This window comes from Alternaria ventricosa (genome assembly GCF_023758065.1).
Source record: "Alternaria ventricosa strain BMP 2768 chromosome Unknown scaffold_7, whole genome shotgun sequence".
In the NCBI taxonomy this organism is placed as follows: Eukaryota; Fungi; Ascomycota; class Dothideomycetes; order Pleosporales; family Pleosporaceae; genus Alternaria; species Alternaria ventricosa.
This window is the reverse complement of record NW_026055687.1, coordinates 779,824-800,491: the sequence shown is the minus strand read 5'-3', so window position 1 is coordinate 800,491 and position 20,668 is coordinate 779,824. Positions and strand designations below refer to the sequence as shown.

General features: G+C 52.9%; 11 protein-coding genes across 11 annotated transcripts; 4 read left to right on the top strand and 7 right to left on the bottom strand.

The window, feature by feature from the left end:
- Positions 1-133: 133 nt before the first annotated feature.
- On the top strand, positions 134-1,397 carry J4E93_005026 (uncharacterized protein; the record flags this gene model as incomplete). The annotated part of the gene is made up of 2 exons (XM_049342949.1): positions 134-587; positions 658-1,397. 2 exons carry the CDS (start codon positions 134-136, stop codon positions 1,395-1,397), a joined length of 1,194 nt encoding a protein of 397 aa, XP_049199949.1.
- A 526-nt stretch (positions 1,398-1,923) lies between these two features.
- Positions 1,924-2,615, top strand: J4E93_005025 (uncharacterized protein; the record flags this gene model as incomplete). The annotated part of the gene is made up of 2 exons (XM_049342948.1): positions 1,924-2,062; positions 2,131-2,615. The coding sequence occupies 2 exons, from the start codon at positions 1,924-1,926 to the stop codon at positions 2,613-2,615; spliced, it is 624 nt and encodes a 207-aa protein (XP_049199948.1).
- A 117-nt stretch (positions 2,616-2,732) lies between these two features.
- J4E93_005024 (uncharacterized protein) lies at positions 2,733-3,590 on the bottom strand (the record flags this gene model as incomplete). The annotated part of the gene is made up of 1 exon (XM_049342947.1): positions 2,733-3,590. One exon carries the CDS (start codon positions 3,588-3,590, stop codon positions 2,733-2,735), a length of 858 nt encoding a protein of 285 aa, XP_049199947.1.
- A 2,582-nt stretch (positions 3,591-6,172) lies between these two features.
- On the bottom strand, positions 6,173-7,944 carry J4E93_005023 (uncharacterized protein; the record flags this gene model as incomplete). Its single annotated transcript, XM_049342946.1, has 4 exons — positions 6,173-6,306; positions 6,364-6,499; positions 6,556-7,486; positions 7,538-7,944. 4 exons carry the CDS (start codon positions 7,942-7,944, stop codon positions 6,173-6,175), a joined length of 1,608 nt encoding a protein of 535 aa, XP_049199946.1.
- A 714-nt stretch (positions 7,945-8,658) lies between these two features.
- On the bottom strand, positions 8,659-10,355 carry J4E93_005022 (uncharacterized protein; the record flags this gene model as incomplete). The annotated part of the gene is made up of 3 exons (XM_049342945.1): positions 8,659-8,784; positions 8,836-10,049; positions 10,148-10,355. 3 exons carry the CDS (start codon positions 10,353-10,355, stop codon positions 8,659-8,661), a joined length of 1,548 nt encoding a protein of 515 aa, XP_049199945.1.
- Positions 10,356-11,054: 699 nt separating this feature from the next.
- Positions 11,055-12,789, top strand: J4E93_005021 (uncharacterized protein; the record flags this gene model as incomplete). The annotated part of the gene is made up of 4 exons (XM_049342944.1): positions 11,055-11,240; positions 11,289-11,874; positions 11,931-12,532; positions 12,760-12,789. 4 exons carry the CDS (start codon positions 11,055-11,057, stop codon positions 12,787-12,789), a joined length of 1,404 nt encoding a protein of 467 aa, XP_049199944.1.
- A 66-nt stretch (positions 12,790-12,855) lies between these two features.
- On the bottom strand, positions 12,856-13,572 carry J4E93_005020 (uncharacterized protein; the record flags this gene model as incomplete). Its single annotated transcript, XM_049342943.1, has 1 exon — positions 12,856-13,572. The coding sequence occupies one exon, from the start codon at positions 13,570-13,572 to the stop codon at positions 12,856-12,858; it is 717 nt and encodes a 238-aa protein (XP_049199943.1).
- A 355-nt stretch (positions 13,573-13,927) lies between these two features.
- On the top strand, positions 13,928-14,510 carry J4E93_005019 (uncharacterized protein; the record flags this gene model as incomplete). Its single annotated transcript, XM_049342942.1, has 2 exons — positions 13,928-14,221; positions 14,280-14,510. 2 exons carry the CDS (start codon positions 13,928-13,930, stop codon positions 14,508-14,510), a joined length of 525 nt encoding a protein of 174 aa, XP_049199942.1.
- A 98-nt stretch (positions 14,511-14,608) lies between these two features.
- On the bottom strand, positions 14,609-16,162 carry J4E93_005018 (uncharacterized protein; the record flags this gene model as incomplete). The annotated part of the gene is made up of 2 exons (XM_049342941.1): positions 14,609-15,572; positions 15,777-16,162. The coding sequence occupies 2 exons, from the start codon at positions 16,160-16,162 to the stop codon at positions 14,609-14,611; spliced, it is 1,350 nt and encodes a 449-aa protein (XP_049199941.1).
- An 802-nt stretch (positions 16,163-16,964) lies between these two features.
- Positions 16,965-18,686, bottom strand: J4E93_005017 (uncharacterized protein; the record flags this gene model as incomplete). Its single annotated transcript, XM_049342940.1, has 1 exon — positions 16,965-18,686. One exon carries the CDS (start codon positions 18,684-18,686, stop codon positions 16,965-16,967), a length of 1,722 nt encoding a protein of 573 aa, XP_049199940.1.
- Positions 18,687-19,350: 664 nt separating this feature from the next.
- Positions 19,351-20,661, bottom strand: J4E93_005016 (uncharacterized protein; the record flags this gene model as incomplete). The annotated part of the gene is made up of 1 exon (XM_049342939.1): positions 19,351-20,661. The coding sequence occupies one exon, from the start codon at positions 20,659-20,661 to the stop codon at positions 19,351-19,353; it is 1,311 nt and encodes a 436-aa protein (XP_049199939.1).
- Between the last annotated feature and the right edge of the window lie 7 nt (positions 20,662-20,668).

The following is a 20,668-nucleotide window of genomic DNA, read 5'->3' as shown; positions in this document are numbered from 1 at the left end:
CCGTTTTTCGTTGATGGAGCAGTCGCGACATCAGCGACTGCCGGGTGGATGACGTCTGACGCTAATGTGCGCTTATCGATAGCCACTCTAACATTTTCGACAGGTCGCGACGCACAGCCCGAGACACTCGTAAATGGCATTTCGCAAGCGCAACATCGCGCTGTCTCGCGCACCGGCAGGCGAGGACGCGTCAAATGCGCCATCCTCGCCTTCGATAGCACAGCCTGCACCAACACCCCCCGGTGTCCGCCCCTCACCCATCGATGGCCGCCCCACCACGTCGACCGGCACTCCCTCGCTTGATGGCATCTTAGCAGGACATGCTGGCCTAGCGCTAGGAAACTCGATAATCATAGGCGAGAGCGGGACGACAGACTATGCCGGTGCATTGCTACGGTTCTACGCAGCCGAGGGAGTGGTGCAGGGCCATAAAGTGCATGTAGTAGGCATGGGCGAAGTGTGGGGCAGGGAATTGCCAGGCATATCAGAAGACAAGTCAGACAAGAGAAAGGAGGGGAAGGAGAGAGCGGAGAAGATGAAGATCGCATGGAGGTATGAAGGTCTGGGGCAGTTTGAGAGTGCTAGAGGTGCGTTGTGTACATATACTCTGCGAATGCAAGACCATACATTGAGCAGTTTTGACGAGGTTCTAAACAGGCTCTCCCAATGTGCAGAGGACAGCAGGTCAAGGCGACAGTGCGACAGAAGAGCAGATGGTCTTTTGCCATACCTTCGATCTCGCCAAACGTCTCACGCTCCCTGTAGGGACAGCGATCAACTATGTGCCCATACCTCCACCGACGGGCACCTCTTCACCCTTCCCACCGATTCTGCAAAACATACGGCAGCAGCTCGAGTCGACGCCACCACACACGATCCATCGCGTTGTGATACCGTCTCTACTCTCGCCGGCATTATACTCTCCGTCGGCGGCCCACCCGACCTCCGTACTCCAATTCCTCCACGCTCTACGCGCGCTACTCCGACAGTATCAAACGCGCCTGACCGCCATTATCACAATTCCCTTGACCCTATATCCAAGATCCTCGGGGCTTGTCCGCTGGATGGAGATCCTCTCTGACGGTGTCGTTGAGCTGTCTCCATTCCCATACTCGCGTGCGCAAGCGCTCGCACAATCGGCAGGTACGACGAAGGAAGAAGAACGACCGCAGGGTATGTTCGCCGTTCATAAACTACCGGTGTTTCATGAAAAGGGCGGCGGTGGTGGAGCGGGAGACTTGGGCGAGGACATGGCATTTACGCTGAGTAGGCGGAAGTTTGTGATCGCGAAGTACAGCCTGCCGCCGATGGAAGGCGATACCGAGGCACAGGAGGAGGCTGTGAGGGAAGCGGCTGGCGGTAGCAAGATGCCGAAGAAGCAGGATCTGGAGTTCTAGAAGGCTCAAAACGGCGGTAGCGTGTAGATGAAGATACCCTGTACAGCACCGAGATGGGCAGTCAAGCCATATTTCTCGTCGCGTGTGCCAAGTTCCTCATTCCGAGCCGCTGTCTTCCCCCATCATGTCTTCCATCTCAATTTGTTCCCAGCCGCCGGTGCCTGCTCCCGACCCAAATCCTCGCGTGTAATTGCGACCGAACGATGCGTTTCGAGGATTGAATGTGACGCCAGCGAATCGTGCGCGGAAACCGTCGCCCATACACGAAGATGCGGCTAGAAATGCGAGAAAGAAGAGGAATGGGATGAAGAGCAACAGGCTCAGAAGGACCAAGACGTTCATGGCGGGCTTGTGGTGTTGGCGGTGCTGTGAAAGAGAGCTGCACGCGGAAACCTTGAGTTCGAGACCCCTATGACATAGTGTCGGCGGTAGGCCACATGGGGACCGAGCCCCTGGCCGCCGTCAACATTTGGGCTACGACTCTTCTCAGCTTTACACCCTCTCGCACGTTACAATTCCAAGAACTATGGATCGCATGTTTAAACTACCACTCGGCGCGCTCCTGCTGCTTTCATGCGCCCTCAATGCCTCGGCGCACGGCGGCGCTGAACATGCGCAAGTCGAAGTCCCAGCAGATGCCGACTGGGCGACGCGACACATGGCTGGTATGAACTTCCCCAGATCCCCACAACATGAAACAAACAGGAAAGGCCGTCCACTGACACTGTCCCAGAGGAGCATCACATCTCGGGTTACGACGCAACCACCTTCTTCAACATGCACGACTACGACAGCACTGGTCTATGGACTACCGTCGACATCCGCCGAACCTACGGTCTCGAAGACCCCTCCAGCGCCTCCATCTCCGAGACCAAGAAACAAATGGTCGTCCAGACTATCCTAGACATGTTCGATATCAACAAGGACGGTTCCATCACCTTGGCTGAGTTCCTGCAAAAGGATTCGGAAAACGTCAAGCTCCCGGACTTCGGCATGGGCCCAGGGCACCACGGTGACGACGAGTACGAGTACGAGATCCATCATTGGGAGAAGTACCACAGTGGCGATGACGTGAAGGAGGAAGACCTGAACCACCCAGAGGACATTGCGCATTTCAAGATGCACGAGGAGAAGGAGGCGGCACAAGAGGAGTGGGAGAGGCTCGAGCTCAGAGGCGTTGTAGAGAAGAACATTCCCCAGAAATACAGGCGGAATTGAGAGGCCCAGCAGAGGTCTGTTGACCCGCGCACGGCGCAGGGGTGGATATAATGAGTTCTTGAATACGCGGAGATGATACCTATGCCAATGTACGGCTACCGAATTGCAGAATACCTTTCAAAGCCACTTCTCGAACCACGCAAGTACCTGCTTCTCCGAGTCCTCCAGAGCCTTCCTCTCCTGCGGATCGTCTGGGTTGCCTCTAACCGCAAACCCATGCCTGCCAGGCGTATACGCTTTGTGTTCGATCTCCGGAAACTCCTTCCGCGCCTTCTGTGCTTTCGCATGACATTCCTCCACCTTGCTCTTCGTCTCAAAGCTCACAGCGATATCCTCGACGCCCCATGCAAAGCTCGTAGGGACAACGAGACCCTCGACGTCCTCGGGGACGACCAGGTGGCTTGGGTGTAGCGCCACGATCGCATCGACAAGCGGCTTCTTCACCCCTTCAATCTCAATCATGTTGCTCTCCAACCCCGTACGAGCAGCGTACTTCCCGCCCCAGCAGAACCCAACCATACCGATCTTCCTCCCGCTCGGCGTCGCCCGCCTCAGCTCCCGCATGAAGTCAAGACAGATCTTATCCGACTCTGCCTTCCCATGTCTCCGCTGCCACATCAAGAAAGTCGGCAAACTAGCCAAGATACCCGTATACTTTGCGAATGTACTCTGCGCCGCCGCGTCGACGGGAAGCAGCGCATCAGCAACTTTGAGTCCGACAGGGTCGCCCTTGAAGAAGTCTGGGAGCAAGACTAGGTACTCTCCTGAGGCGGCGTAGGCATCGGCGATAATCTTATTGTTGGGTAGACCCAGGCCGAAGATGTCGGAGTATATGCAGATTGTTGCGCGTGGTGTGCTCCGGTTTCCGACTGTGTAGACGGAGAGGCCGTGGAGTGTTTCGATGGTGCCTTTGGGTGTTCCAGCGTGGATCGAGCCCTTGATGCACTCTGTTGAGCAGGAGGTTGCTGTTGCCATGATGGACGTCTGGTATCTAGCCTTGTGCTTCAATGGTACTCGGTATGGTTCGCGATTTGAAAGAGAAGATGTAACTGGGAAAGGTTGACTACGAGTATGGATCGTTCTTGCCCATCACAGCGCGACCTCCTATCTTTATACACCCTCTGTCCACGGTACACCTTCATCTAAACGGTCTCACCGTTAGAACAAGCATCGTACCAAGCGCTGATAGCGCGACTATTACTCTTTACGTCTGCATGACTCTGTAGCCACCAACTTGATCGTATCCCATTCTCGCCAATCGTAGATCTCATGAATGGTGGAAGAAGTGAGCAGGCTGTTACGCCCGGCCGATAAGGGTCACCACACGCTAAGCCTCTTGCGGCTTTTTGAGCGAGAGCGTAAGCATCGAGACCGCGCGCGGGGAAATTGGTGCGTCTTCTACATGGCGTGTGTTAAGAGTACTTTCGCACTTTCAGCTGTGTCTCCTGCGCGTTGTCCGTGGATCCAGTCTGGGGCCCCTTCTCACGCGCCTCTCCTCTTACCTCCCGCTTCTAGCGCTTCCAAGGTTTTGTTGCATTCCAAGGTTGTCACCCATCTGCGAGGTTCGATCTTGCATCGACGAAGAAGCTTCTGGACCACAGGATATCTGCGACACAAGGAAGACATCATCGGGAGGACTTCAGTATTCGTCGCTGAATCTAACGTCATGCCCCACTCTCACCCTGATGCCTGGCGGTACCGGCACGCAACCACCCATCAGTCTGTCGAGACACGATTGCTGCATCAGCATGAGATATATGGGAAGTGCGCTTTCGACCTATTGCATGAGTGCAAGACTGACCGCAGTGGGCATCCGCTGGAATGTTGGGTCGGTACCTAGGTAGGTACGACTGAGCCTTGGAAACGTTCACGGGTCTGCAGGGTCCACATCACGTGCTTGCCTTCTGCCTAGAAACCGACCTACATATAAAGACCAGATTTTTTCAGCGGATGGTCGACAAGTTCTTCAATTCTCTTCTCTTTCTAAGAAATCTCAAATACACATCGTCCCAGATTAGCCAGTATGGTCGACACCGAGAATCCCGCATCCGCTAACCAACCCAAGAATGCTGACCAATTGGAGCAGAGTATCGAAGAATGGAGAACCTCTGCTCTGCGCACAATCGACGCGAGGATCGCGCTCTACGACCCCAAACCTATAGGTCAGGACGCCCCGCCCGCTACGTCGTCAGCCTCGCCCCACGCACACTACAGCGGATCTCACCGCGCTCTGGATGTCGTCGAGATACTGGAGCATATACTTTCTTACGCCTCACCCAGAACTCACTTTGCAGCATGGAACGTTTCAAGACATTGGAGAGAGATCGTTGTGCACACGCTGGGTACGCAATATCGCGTCCCGTACCCTTGCGCAGCTGTCGAATACGGTGACACCATTCCGCCGAGCCTCAAGTGGCTGCCACCATCTGAAGATGAGGTCACCAAACTTCAGAACACTTGCAACATCAGAAATCCGTATGCTTACCGCCGTATGTTGTCAGATCATTTCCACACGGCGCGATTCACGCAAGCATATACACTTCCACAGGAGTTGCTCACTTCTCTTCATACCAGGATTCGCTCAGAATACGGAAGGGTCGGATCCTCGAGTTTATATTCTCTAGCAGAAGAACCTCGATGGTTGGACCTGTCTCAACTTCAGGTGAATCCATACTTCGTCGATCTATTCGGCGACTGCTTCCAACCATTCCAAGGCAACTACACCATTACCATCAAGCCCCGCATACATGACTATCTCAAAGATCTGTCGTCAAGAATAGGGCCGTCTCGGGAGCAGCTCATTCACAGTATGTTTCTCAGCCGACCACCCTGCAAAGTTTTGCGGATACGTGCGATTGGCAAGACTCACGAAGAGATGCAAGTGCTGGGCATAGTAAGTAAAGAAGATGGCGTTCGTGTTGGCGACCTTCTCCTCCTGCTCCAACAGCACTTCTCTACGGCAACCGAACTGTGGCAAGCCCGGTCCAGATCTCTGCGGGAAGAGGTCTCAGGTCACACAACTCATTTTAGAATGCTCGAGGCTTGGAATTGTCCCGGTTTTCCCAAGCTTGCTATCTTCCTTGAAGGCACGGCACAATCTGATCGGCCGTTAGCGCATCATCTCTGCACCATATTTCAACGCAACAGATATATGCACAAGACGGAGTGGCATGAAGACCATACAAAGCCAACCAGAATCTTTGTAGGAAATCCGGAGCTGAGGGACCCTGGAGAATATCGTGCGATGTCAAATCTCAGACTGGATCCAGACCGCGTGTTAATCTTGCGACGCCCTTAAGAACATCCGTGTTGAGTGTAGCAATGCACGATCTGGTAAAGGTGGGGTTGTTGGAATAGACCAAAGCTGGTCTGCATACATCGGAGAAGAACAACTTCGGACACATTCCCTGTCACCTATTCATCTGAAGTTCTCGTCTCTTCAGATCTGGAAGCTCATCACATGATATCCATTCGCTCTCGGATAGTCCTCTCGACGATGATGAGATCAATATGCGTTGGTACTTTGTAATTTTCTTGACACTGGCTTACACACAGCTTCATCGCACTAAATTGTTGATATAAGCAACTCCTTCAGCTCTATCGTCGTCATCCTCGATATAGCTTTGGTCTTTTCGGAAGACAAAGTTGGTTGCATTAGTGGCATAGCTCGGCCATTGGGGAGTTTGGGATACTTGATGCGCGTTAGTGTTCTAGCTTTTAAGTAGTAATGAATGGCATTGAAACTCACTTCCATGACCATTAGGATCAAGATCGTACGCGAAAGATGTCCACATGCGCATGACAAGCTTTGACAGTGCAATGTTTTCGGAGCTATTGCCCAATGGAGTGAGTTGCTGTTCTGGGTTACCAAAGACGAAGGGTATCTGTCCTAAAGTCATTCCTTGCTTCTTCGACAACTCAACGATGGCGCGGTACTGACCTCAGAGAAGTGATTGACGCCGATTGTTTCCGGTGTGTTATTGAACTTGGGCGCATCCCATCGATACGAGTAGACCTGATCGACATGCTCACTCATGCTCTGCGCGAGCAATCTCCGAGGAGCATACATTGTCAGGTCAGTTGCGATACTTTGGTAACGTTTGTACTGTAACCCAAACTGCGGCCATGTGCGATTTCCCCATCCGTACGGCTCGCCGAGTGTAGGGTCGTTCGGGTACAACTCGAGAAGTTTCTCCGCGACAGTCTCGTTGACGTTCCAGCGTTTGGAGTGTACGAGTTGATTGATAGCGTCGGAGTCGCCGTTCACCCCGTTCACACCAAAGCCTTCGTCGGTGTTGGTGCCGAGAATAAGCGGAATTTTCGCAAACTTGCCTTCCCGCAACGACTGTTGGCCGTACCGAGGTATCAGGCTGCCATCTATGACGTGAAACCATTCGAGACCTTGGTAGCCATATGGTGCGATGGTCTCGTAGGGTACGTCACGAAGACACTGGAGCGTATCTTCGGCACCTGAGCATCCTACCGACTCGGTCAGGTTGTCGTACATGTGCTGGTACCAGTCGGTCCCGTTGAGTGGTGCGCCGACAGCATTGCCACTTTCCAGAATGGCCGCGCGAAACAGACCCTCGTTTACGCCGTTGTATGCAGCGATGTGGTCACCAACGGAGTATGCACCCGCAGATTCTCCCCAGATTGTGACCTTCTCAGGATCACCACCGAAGGATGATATATGCTTGTTGACCCACTGCATCGCGAGTCGTTGGTCGCGAAGTCCTAGATTCTGTGCGCCAGCGGCCTCGACTTCTTCACTGTACAAGAAGCCAAATGCAGCCATACGGTAGTTTATCGAGATACCGATGACAGGCTTGTTGTTGAGTACTGATTGCTGAACAATGTAGCTCATGTTGTATCTGGCGCTGATGAGTACTCCATTCTGGATGCGGTCACTTCAGACAGCTTACCTTGGATCACTAGTAGCACCCTGCTGCCATCCACCTCCGTAGATCCATAGCAATATCGGGAGTTTTGTCTCATTTGTTCTTGGCTTGACGATGTTTAGGTGTAGGCAGTTCTCTCCCAGTTTTGTCCAATTTGCGGCAACCAGGGTGTTTGTGTCTCCACCATATCCCGTGCAGTCAACACCGTACTGTGTGGCATTGTGGTATGTTGTAGGCGAATCCGGTGCTAATTGAGCGGGAGCGAATCGTATTGGCTTTGGAGCATACTTGACCCCTAGAAACAAGTCTTGGTTAAACTCCTGCAAGAAGCGTCCCTGGTATATGCCAGCCTGCGAATGAATGATCGGCGACGATGCGAGAATGGGAGTGGCGAAGCAAACAGCGGCCAACCAGGATTTTCGAAGCTTCATGGCGGAAGAGTCTGGGGGATTGCGCCATGCTTGCAACGCATATGGATTCGCTCATATACAACAGCTGCCATCTGAAGCCTCTCCATGAGGCTGTACGGAAGCGTCGTTGCTGAAGATCCACCAATGAGAAATATGAGCACATCGCCGTCTACATAACCGGTACTCATTTGCCGAGCTGAATCACTCTAGAATTGTTTGCAATCTTGGCATTGCAATTGCTGCTTGGTAGCCCGGGCAAAGCGCATCGGAGCAGCCGTGAAAGACGTGTCAGCTTTACGAACTGGATAAGTCACGTATGTGATGCCTGATGCGATCACATACAACTGCGACGCTGGTCAGCAGAGTCAAGACGATGGTGATGTCACATTAGCCGGCGAGCTGATGCATTTCGGTTGATGCAAATTAGTGGCTAGTCCGGGGTAGACATTCGCTCCACATTACCCCGCAAGCATCACGATATGCCGTGCATGAGGCACCGTGCGCAGGTCATTCAACCGGGAACTTGGTCGAAGTCCGGACAGGTTGGACAAAATATTACAACCCCCAAGAAACCTGCCCGGAATAATTGGATTTCCGCCGTATCTGAAGACACTGGTTGGACAGTAAAGGGGCCGTTAACGAACACAATGAAAGAAGCCTTGAGATCAATTTAAGCCGACGCCAAAGAAAGCCCTGCGACTCTTCACGTGACTCACATCCGTCACGCAGAGGCCCTCATAAGCCATGTTCTCTTTCAGTAATGTGGCACCACATTTGGTCTTGCAGGAAGACGCCGAAGTAGTTCTTAGATCTCCACGGTTTCTCTGGGCTTGCAAGAGACCAATCGAAATGTCGTAGGAACTAGACGCAAGTCAGCATAGGGACTCGGTACGAAACTCTGGAACAACGAACCTCGAAGATAACCTTCCTCATCTCCAACCACGCTATAGGCTTCCCAAGACACTGGTACTTGCCATACCCGAAGATCATGTCTGTAGTACGGCGCATAGCGTTCAAGCGCTCAAGCTGGATCTCGTTGTGCTCATCGAGTAGCCAACGTTCCGGTCTGAAGCAGTCGACATCTTCACCAAATATCTCCTTGTTTCGGTTAAGATCCATTACGTTATACCCAATGTTGGTACCACCGGGAAGGAAATACGCTTTGCCGTTGACTGTGACAGTGTCGCCTTCGACGGGTACCTTCTTCGGAGCGATATCAGTGACAGGTGGATGAATTCGAAGCCCTTCACGCATTACGGCTTGTAAGTATGGCAGCCTCTTCATCGTCTCGTCAGACACGATACCGGACGACATAGCAGCATGACCAGAAGTAACGGCAGCGTCAATCTCGGCTTGCAGCTTTTTGTACGCTCTAGGGCTGGTCATCAGAAAGAGCATCGTTCCACGTATAGCAGTCGCAGTCGTGTCAGACCCTGCTAGAATCGTGAGCATCGATTCAGTCACGATATCGTCGCGTGTCAATCCGTGGCGTATGAACGACGAAAGCATGTCCGAGCGACTATTGGTGGGCTTCTCTAGACGCGAATCGATGAGTTCCCGAGCTACCGTTCTCATCTTTCCATAACCACTCTTGTCCTTGTCTGAGGGCCCGAGCATGCGCGCGATGGGTGGCCAGTGGAGGTAAGGTGTCAGTCCAAGGGCTCCGGTGAAGACCATAATTGCCAAACCGACTCGACCAGCGCTTATATAATTGTCGAGGTCAGCATCGGCTTTGATGTCCCCAAACGCTTTACCGAAGCCGATTTTGCTGATCACGTCGAGAGTAAGATATTGAATCTTACTTGCGAGATCCACGGGCTTGTGCCGCGTAGCAGTCGAAAGATACTTTGATCTGATCAAGTCCAGAAGCTGCTGTATGTGTTCGTCGATGTCAGATTCCAGGGACAAATTTTCTTTGCCTGAGTACCCAGACGCCATCTGTTGGCGCCGCTTCGTGTGCTGCACCTCATCGAGTTGGCTAAAGACATGGTCCTTCCCAACCTCCATCCGCACGGCACTATTGTACCATCTTGTGCGAGTGTACGGCGAGCGCACTGCGTTCATATGGGCCAGCAGATCTGGCGAGGATGTGAGGAGGTCGTTGGGTCCGATGCGAGCGAGGGCGCCTGCAGTTTGGCGCTGTCAGCATGGGGCAAGCGGGCCGCACAGGCGAGACGGCGCCTCTCCCGCGCAGCGACCTTGGGACTCCCACCTATCTACTCACCATATTCATCGCCGATAGCTTTGTACCAGAGATGCGAGTGTCGACTCAGTATCGCGCGCATATGCAGCAGTTCACACCATCCCGAGCTGGTCGGACCAGGGAAGGCTCGAAGGCGCCGGTAGCGGACGAAGGTCGCCACAGCATAGGCCACAAGAATGACTGCTACGAGTAGCCATTTCGCCGCGTAGAGCTGCGCAAACAAAGACATGATGAATATGCGATATGCTCACTCAAGAAAACGGACATGAGTCAGGCTCCTAATGAACCTTCCTTTTAGAGCGGGGTCGCTCGCTCCTGCACGCATCTCACCACAGCCGCATGCTGCGATGCACAGCAACGCTTACGAAGTCTGACTTACAACGGAGATGAGGACCAATGAGCACCTCATACCGATCACGAGCGGTCCACACGGGCTGCAGATGCCAACGCGCACTATCGAGTGCCAATGACACGAGCGTTCGGGTGGCACAGCAGCATAGCAACGCAGGAGCAGCGATATAAGAGAACACACTCGCTAAGCCCTCGGGACGATACCTTTCGAAGGACAGCCATGATTCCACGAATTCTATCACTTGGATTAGCCGTCGCTTGCGCTAATGCGCTCCCACATGCTGCTTTCAAACGCCACATCTCAGAGCTTCGTCCTACCTATGACTGGGTCATTATTGGTGCAGGAACTTCTGGTCTCACAGTAGCTGATCGACTTACGGAGGCCTTCCCAGAGAGCAAGTCTTCACAATCATCTACAAAATACGTTTGGCTGACCTTCATCGCAGAAACAGTGCTGGTTGTTGAGTACGGCGAAGTCAAATATGCGCCGGGGGCATTTGATCCGCCAAGCCTCGTTTGGGGCGGGCCAACTGATAAATCGGGATACTTCACATTCAACTCAGTACCTAATCCGGAAATGAATGGCAAACAGGCTTTGCTATTCGTTGGCCAGACTGTCGGTGGCAGTAGCGCCATCAACGGCCAGTACTTTGATCGCGGATCTAGACATGACTACGACGCTTGGACTCAGATTGGAGGTCCTGAATTTGCAAACAGTACGGCCAAGTGGGATTGGGAGAGCCTGTCCCTCTACTTCAAAAAGGTTAGCTTGGTTGCTTCTCGTGTCTGACATTAAATTGATTCCATGTAGAGCGTGACCTTCACTCCACCAGAGCCAAGCGTGGTGGAACAGTATGGGTTCACTTGGGACATGTCCGCGTATGGCGGCACGACTCCCATTCATTCGAGTTTCCCACCTTTTCTATGGGGCGATATTCACCTCGCGAGGGATGCTTGGAGAGATATGGGTATCCGAGCCCTAGATGAGTGTGGAGGTGGTGACAAAGAAGGCCTGTGTTGGGGACCCATATCTCAGCATCCAGTCACGGCCAGGCGCTCGCATGCTGGTTTGGGCCACTACTCCGACGTTTCGGGTAGACCAAACTACGACTTGCTGGTCAAGCATCAGGTCATCAGGGTTGTTTACACTGACGGCGTCTCACACGGGCCACCACGGGTAGAGATACGATCTCTTTCTAGCGATGAAGTGTTCAATGTAACCGCCAAAGCCGAAGTTGTCATTTCTGCCGGCGCAATGCACACGCCTACCATCCTACAAAGGAGCGGTATTGGCCCTGCAGCTCTCCTCAATGACTTGAACATCACCGCGGTACTGGATCTCCCTGGAGTAGGCTCAAACTTGCAAGATCACTCTTCTCCCGGCATATCGTGGAACTGTGAGTATCCCGATTGCTCGTTGAAGATGACACCCTGATTACTGACTGTGTGATAGACACGAAGCCTGGCAATTTCTCCAATATGCCTTCAGACATGCTTGATCCTGCTTATGCCGCCAGAGCAGTAGCAGAGTTCAATATGACGCCAGCACGAGGCCCTTACACGTTGGCCATGAGTAATGCTGCCCTGTACATCTCACTTCCTAATGTGACCGAGGAGTACATGGAAATCATTGAGGAGATGCGCAAGACGGCTGATAGCGACTCAGCGGCTGCTCATTTGCCAGAGAACTCCGACCCAAGCCTTGTTGCTGGCTATAAACGTCAGCTTCACGTCCTTGCCGACTTTCTCGCAAACCCAGAAGCCCCCAGTGTAGAAGTGCCCTTTGCGACTGGGACGACTATGCGCCCCATCATTCTCCATCCATTGAGTCGCGGTACTGTCCATCTCAACTCAACCGACCTGTTAGCTCAGCCTATACTTGATTACCGCGCTGGCTCCAGTCCCATCGACTTCTCCATCCACATTGCGCATATCAAATGGCTTCGTAAGGTACTAGATACTCCGACTATGCGCAAGTACGGTGCGGTTGAAGCCACTCCTGGCCCAGATGTTCAGTCAGACGAAGACCTCAAATCTTACATCAAGGATTCCATGGTACTCTCGCATCTGCACCCATGCTGCACAGCTGCGATGATACCCAGAAATCTGGGAGGTGTAGTAGGGCCCGACCTAAGGGTGCACGGTGCGGCCGGATTGCGCGTTGTTGATATCAGTATTCTGCCTTTCCTCCCAAGTGCACATACAAGCTCTACAGCGTACGCTATTGGCGAGAAGGTAAGTGGGAATGTAATCGTAGCAAGATAAACGCTAATGGTGAATAGGCTGCGGACATTATCATAAACAGTCTATAGATCACCATCATCAATACCTAGTGCATACATAGTACAATGCGACTTTCTATTACATAACGAATGTATTCATGATGTCAAGAGACGTCGTTCGACTTTTACATCTGCGGACAGCTTCTGCAGTTCCTGACCTAACTCGTCCGCTGCGGCTTTCAGCTTCGCATCATCGATGGCTTCCAATGCATCCAGAATGAAGAGTACATTCGATGTGCCGTCGCTCAACGCGGTTCTCGGACATTGCCTCCAATTCCAACGTCTGCATGTCACACCACCATCGTCGCACCAGACGGCCTCTCCAGGACTCGGATGCTCAATGACGACTTCGCCGCCAGATTTCGTGTCGAACTTCTCGTCGCCTTTTGCACGTATCAGGAAAGGGCTTCCCTGGTATTTGTCGAGATCCTCGCCTCCAAGAGGGAGTTGGTGTTTTATGGAAATCGCGTTGTAGATATCTGTTAAGCGATTCACACGTGGTAGGCCTGCACCCACACGACGCAACAGGGCTTCGAGACTGTTCATGGTCTTCTTGGGCTTTGCACCGAAGGCTTTGTAGGCATCCTTCCACTGCGCGACATGCGCAATGTCGTTCACCGGCGTTTTTGCCAGTGCCTCTTTGGCTGATGCTTCTGCCGAGGAGAGGAAAGCTTCGCTTGCTGAGTCGGAAGGGCCTGGTGGTATGTTGGTGACCACCATGAGTAGGGCGCGATAATCAGGCCGGAGTTGGAAGATCTCTGGAGCGATGCGCGCGTTGGCAAGATAACTTGAAGGGTTTTGGATGTTCGTCATTTTGGGTGTAGTTGTATGTGAGCGACAAATATCAGCTAGTCGAGGCTTGAAGACAGGTGCGACAGTATGCAAGGAGCGTAGAAATGTACACATGCGGCCTCTTTGAAGCCATCTCGGTATTTAAACATTGTCCACGCTGTTTTGCTAAGCGCTCTAACTTTCCATGTTTGGAACCAGACTTCCATATTTGACCGCAGGGCGTGGAAGTGGAAGTCTCTGTTGACAACTTGACATGGACCAGTCTAGCCGCTTTCCGCTGCGGCTAGCGTGGTGCTAGTGAAGACCTGGCACCCACCATCGTGCATCGTCGCGTGCAATCAACGCGTCGCCCACATCGGCGTCATCGCCATCCAGCATGTCGTTTCTGGTCAATCCATTTTCTAGGTCATCTCAGGCTGGTAACGCGTGGTTTTGCGCTGGCGGAGTGACGTCGTACCCGGATCTCGACGACTCCACGCGTGTCGGCGAACAGCGCCCGTGCGGCGAAAAGTATGTGGCTGGATGCCGGGTGTTCCACGTGCCTCGCGACGATAGCTCGAAAGCCACCGAGGTAGCAATCGATGAGTGGAAGGATCCAGAAGTTGGTGGCGATGCAAAGGACCAAGTGATGGTATTCCAGTACAAAGGAAAATTTGTTGCGGTCAACCACGTACGTCGCGACATTGGCGCTGTGTGTACCGGGCTTATATTGACCACGACCCGCACAGGAATGCCCGCACTCTTCGTATCCACTCTCTAATGGTACACCCTTCGATATCGAAGACTTTGGTGTCGTACTCAGTTCAGGCATCCAGTGTCCAAAACACGACTGGTCATTCGATCTTCATACCGGTCGATCGGACCGCGGTAGCTACAGGCTCCAAGTGTGGGAAGTTCAACAAAGACCAGGCAATAGTGATCAAGAGGTGTGGGTCAGAAGAAAGCAGAGAATCGGATAACATAACACGATGCGGACCTACACCCGACGTCGCAAACGAACGCTTGAACTCATCAACGGAACAGTTTCGTATGAGCGCACTATCGTTTGCGCTGTGCTCTACAACTTGATTCCCGTCACTTCGAAGGTCTGCACCATGTTCTTCTCGAACTTCGACCAGAACTTTGTGCCGCTGATCGTGGTATCGAGATGCTGCACGTAACGATCGCCGCTTCCGATCTGGGTGCTCCACCTCGAGACAGTTGCACCGGATGAAGGACGCCCCGAGAATCCTGACAGCTCAAAGTTTATATACTGTGCAGCGTCCCAGTTCACTGCCACGATAACCAACAACGACTTGATCGCATCGTAGGCAGCGACAACGTTGTCTCGGCCACCATCGAGAATTCTCATACCCGGGCGCATGTGCCGGGCGAACTGCGCAAGCACGTAGTACTTTTGTGTTGATGTACCCAGCGTTTTCGCGTCATTGTCCGCGTCGATGAGACCCCAACCTCCCTGGTCGAGGACTTGCCAGTACTCCCAGGCCGTAGGCTTCAGCTGGCGAAGATCCTGGAAAAGGTACTTGGCGAGGTTCTCGCCAGAAGCCACGCCATCACCGTATTCGCTGTTCCAGAGAGATTTCCCGGCCTGTGTAGCCAGTGTGCGAACACCGGCGCGGTCGCCGCTTCCGTATTGGTAACCATGGACGTTTATCCGGTTGATCTTGCTGAGTGCGCTACTGCCAATTGTCTTCAACGTGGTGGCAGCTTGATCGTAGTACGACTCATCCGAGGCCGCGATCTTCGTTGAGAGCCCACGGTTTGCAAGTTGCGTGTCGAGATAACCGACGATCTTGGCTTGGGTGGACACATCAACGTGACATCCTTCTTGGGTGCCGTCAGCCTTCCACCAGTTCGCACTCGGCTCGTTGAAAGGGTCGACAGTTTCGAATTCGACTCCCCAGTTATCCTTGAAATGCTTTGCGACCGTCGCCATATAGACTGCATGCTGCTCCAAGTTCCACGATTGGATGTTTTCGCTTCCGTCCGCGGCTCCCGATGGATTGTGGTTCTTCGTCATCCTGAACAAGTCAATACCTCACACACGTTTTGTCCATGAGTTTTGCCTACCACCACATCGGTGCGTTTGAGAACAACTCTGTTCTGTCTGCTCCGCGTGCGATCGCTTTCTGGAGTGCTGCTCGCTGGTTGACATCAACCGTCCTGAAGTACAGACGGTGGTTAGTAAACAGCCTCGTGTCACACCGGGGAGGTAGTTCTCATACCAATTCCAGCTAGAAGAAGCAGGGTCGCTGCTCTTCCAGTCCAGCCAGTAGCCTTCCATCTGCCTCGACCTTTTTACGTTTGGAGACACCACCATCTTCTCCCCATCGATGGTGTTCCAACTACAGGCGCCAGCATTGTAGCGTACGATGTTGAAGCCAAGACCTGGAAGAGTCTCGCCGTTGAACTTGGTCTGCTTCAGCGTAAAGAAGATATCCGCAAGATCGTCTCTGTTGCCAAATTGCTGGGCCCACCATGCCAATGACGTTCCCCAGCCTTCCCAAGTACCCCAGTTCGATTTTGGGTCAATTGTGGTCGTAACATCGGCATCAACCGAGTAACTGCTGGCTAGCACCACGGCCGCTCTGATGAAGGTCGATGTACGCATTGTAGAGTGGTATTGGATGGAGCAGTTGATGTTCACTACATACTTTCATCGTCGCTCTCGTATTAAATATAGCAGTCAACTCAATCTCGGCGCCTCATTCAGGTAACGCGCCCGCACACACCATCTTTTCACTAACTTCCACTTGGCTCTTGGATAATGCTGGAAGCGGGGTAGTCTATACACGATGTAGTGGTACTACCTCGGCGCCCGACCGTTTCGTTGCGGCGAAGCCCTGGACGACGAGCCACTCACTACACCCACATTAAGACTAAAGCTCATCCGCGAATGAGGATGTTCAGCTAATCAAGGTTGCACCGGCGCTTGGTAGAGTTCCAACGAACCGGATTACCGCCGGAGTTACTCCGTCAACAAAACTTTCGGTCGCAGTGGCAGCGGAAGATTTCGGCGTAGAGTTCTTCCGCATCAACATATGTTTTGCCTCGCAATGACGGCAGTGGGACATATGCCGAAGCCATGCGTATGCATGTAACGATATTGGGTGTTGTATCCGCCATTAAGGTTCGGGTGTGGAGGCGGACGCTAAGGGGCTGGTCCCCACCATGTCACCCTTGCCACCGGATCACGAGTTGCGGAGTGGAGAATCTATCGGGTTGCGGATTAAGTGGCACCCGCAGTAAGTCAGATGATACAGTATTCTCACGGTCATAGTGTGTAAAACGGCAGGTCTGATATGCCTTGGTATAGTAGAGACGTCATGTAGAAGTGCTAAGTGATTATTGGGGATGTAAGTCCGCCTTGGATATTAATATTGCACACATACTACTGTATTATGCTAAGATGCTTAGAAGAGCTTTGCGGAGCCCAGCATTGCGCTGCTACCGTCGGTCGTGTTACCGGAAACTGTGCCGTTGGCATCGGCCTGGTTTAACCAAGCAGCCTTCAAAGACCAAACGCCAACACTGGCGGTTACTGTTTCGTTCAAGCCCGCCACCCTCAGCATCATCGTGTCGAGCGGTTGCGTAGGGAAGAAGACTGCGGTCGCACCAAGCTCGCCTTCGTTCAGGAAGACCTCAATAATGCTCCTGTCGATGATACCCGAGATCTTCCATGAGCCCTGCCTATCGTCGTAAAGACCGGTGGCAGTGAACTTGTCGTTGAAGTATGGGCTCTGGAAGGCCTCAGTCTTGCCACGGTCGAGCCAAACATCACCAGATGAGAGGAAGGTTCCACCTGAGATCGACTCGCCGGAAACCGAAGACTGGAAGGTAAAGCTAATAGATCCCGCGAGCGAAGGGCCGCCAGTGAGCCCCGTGACATTGACTTCAAAGTAAAGTGCGCCCGACTCGACGGTGGAGTAGTCTACGAATGCAGTGCCGTTACCGGTGATTTCACTGGAAGCGAGCTCCTCTTCCACGATCGACATGATGTTGGAGGGGTACGAGATCAAAGACAGACCCTGGCGGGGTAGATCTTTCAGGTAGTGGCCTCGGGGTACGGTCATGACGCTGCGGAAGCCATCGCCTACTTCCTCGCCAGCAGTGGGAACGACGTTGGTGTACTGCCAGTTGCTTGCCCAGTTGAGCGTAACCTGGTCTTCGTCGGTGGGGATACCATAGAAGAACTGACCGGCGTAGTTGTCCTTGGCGAAGTCCGTGAGGCGTGTTCGGGCGTCATCAGCTTCGAAATGCGTGCCGTTGAAGTTACCGACGAAGTACTCCGTGATGGATCCGCCGAGAGGAGCTCCTGGGTTGATGGAAATCAACATGACATACTTGGACTCGTCGCTAGTGGAGTTCTGCACACGCATCTCAACCATGTTCGGGCACTCGTACTGCAGACCGGTGATGCCGTAGCTGGAGAAGTTGCTGGTGGGAGTCCAGTCGATCAGGTTAGGGCTTGTGAAAATGCCGATCTTGAAGTCGATGGGGTAAGCCACGACCATGACCCAGCTCTCAGTAGGCTCGTACCAGATGACTTTCGGGTCACGGAATTGAGTGGGGTTGGTTCCACCGGGAACGATGACGGGGTTGTTCTCGTACTTAGTGAAAGAATATCCATTGTCGTGGGAGTAGGCAATGTGCTGAGTCTGGTTCTCGGGAACATTGATAGTGTAGATGGCGACTACACCGTTGGTTTGATTTGGGAAGAAGCCGCTGGTGTTGTTGTGATCGATGACGGCAGATCCGGAGAAAACGCCCTCGGTTGGACCACCGGGGAAGATGGCGATGGGCTGATTAGTCCATGTGTACAGGTCTTTGCTGGTCGCGTGGCCCCAGTGTTGGTTTCCTGCGATGTTCTCGGTCGGGTTATATTGGTAGTAGAGGTGGTAGACTCCGTCTTCGTCCACGTACAAGCCATTCGGATCGTTCATGAATCCAGCAGGCGGGCTGAAATGCACTTGAGGTCGAAGCGGCTCATCGTAATCGCCTGAAATCGGGACTCCAGTAGGTACATTGGGCTGTGAGTACGTCGATGTGCTTGAGGCTGGGGCTGACGAGTTTTGGGCATGTCCGAACGTGAGCAGGCCACCGATGGCTGCGAGGACAGAGAGATGGGAAGGCATGGTGAGATGATTTCCGGTCTGATGCTGATCATTTAGAGATATTCCGCCAGCTTTATGCTTCTCGAAGGACGGGATGCATCCGGGACTAGAGGGCAAATTTTCGCATCGCCTGTGATGACAAGACCAGATGTGGACGTGCCCCGCATGTTTTCCTCCATCTTACTCCGCTTGTCACCCCATGGGTACCAGCATTTTCGTATCCGTGTACTGTAGCCGGTGGGTGCATGATGAGGTTGAGCCGGCATCGAGGGAATTGGGCATATCGGAGCTTCCAAGTACGTACCTTCTCCGCAAAACCACTCAAAGGCTACGCCGCACCTAGCTAGATTCTGGCCCGGGGTAAACGTGCGTTCTCGCTTGCCCAGGTTTACTTTTAAGCGTTGGGTTAGGATTGATGGGACCAATGTGCAATTGCGTCAACGGACGTGCTAGCGCGGTACGAAATCTTCCCGAGAAACATTCCATGCTCCGATCCTATTTTGTCAGCAGCAGTAAATGAGGAGCGTCAGTGCGCCAAGACAAAATGTGTGGGAACAAGGCCACTAGAGCCCCAATTTCTTGTCCTAATGCTGGTGTTGTTGGAACTAATGTATTGGTATATGCCATGGCGACTCACTCGAACGAAGACCAAGCCCCAGTCTGAATCAAAGGCGCACTCTGTTCTTCAAAGCGCGAGCGCAAAATCCCAGACTTGTACTTTTCGTGTGCCGAAAGGCCCACCTTGCCTGATGAAAAGGCTCAAGACGTTGAATTTATCCAGCCTCTCTTCGTCCACCAACGGCTCAACAGCAGCGTTTGGTACCTCGGCCAACTTTTTCCAGTCATTGTATGCACCGGCCGCCGTCGCGGCCCAAATTTGAACGGTCATCTTTGGTTGATCTGGCAGGATCGCAAAAACGTTGTCGCCTGCGGCGGCGATCTTGCCTCGATAGGCAAGATATGGCGGCGTTGACAGACCAGGCGTCTTGATGGCTGTCTTAGAAAATCTGCCTTCTGGAGTACGGAGATAGTGGTAGAATTGCGCTGTGCCTGTCGAGTTGTCGCGCATGAGGGCATGGAATCGGCCTTTCTGGTCAGCGCACTGGGCTTCTTGGTTGATGATCTGGCTGTTTTGTGGGATCGAATACACCTTGATGCCAGCGGTCGATGGCGTAATCGGCTTTGCTACAGTTTGGCCGTTAGTCTGTTTCCAACTCTTGCCATCGTCCTCCGACAAGGCGAAGTAGAAGTCGTGGTTAGTCGAGGGAGTAGGTGTCTCCCTCACTGTCCATGAGACGAAGAGCTTTCCACCCTGGTTGCTAATGCCGTTAATGTATGCATTGTTGTCTTGACCTTGGAGGTATTTGCCGACCGCGCTCCACTGCCCAGATGTTGCAGAGTATCGATGTATGTACGAGTCACCAGCGCCAGACTGACCGATACGGAATTCCATCAGAAGATCGCCGTTGTCGATGCGTTCGAACCGAGGGTATGTGAGCGGCGTCCATGGTCCGGTTGAGCCAGGCAGACTGTGTTGGACCGCTCCAAAGGCGCTGGCTGTCCACTGTTCGGGGATTGTTTTAGCGATGCCTGTGTTACTCGCACGATAGTTGAGTGGTACGTCGTGATGATCGAAGCTCAGATGAATCTTGCCGTCCCCGCTGATGCCCATGCTGATAGTGTTGTGTTCATCGAGAGTGGTTTGCACATAATCTGTGAATGCAAAGTACTGCCAATCACCCAAAGAAGGGTTGATTCTACGCCGACCGAGGTTGACATGGTGTTTGCCGTATCCCGAAGCTGTCTTGTAGAATGCGACGTATTGATAGTCGCCAAAGGTGGTCAAGGCGTGTTGTTGGAAAGCAAGGCCATTGAGACGGACTGAACCCTCCACATCATTCGTGATGTTCCAGTTCTTGGTCGAAGTGATGGAGATCGCAGAAGAAAGCGAAGAAAGCGTGACGCAGCACGCGAGTAACGAAGAGAAAAGTCTCATGATTCTT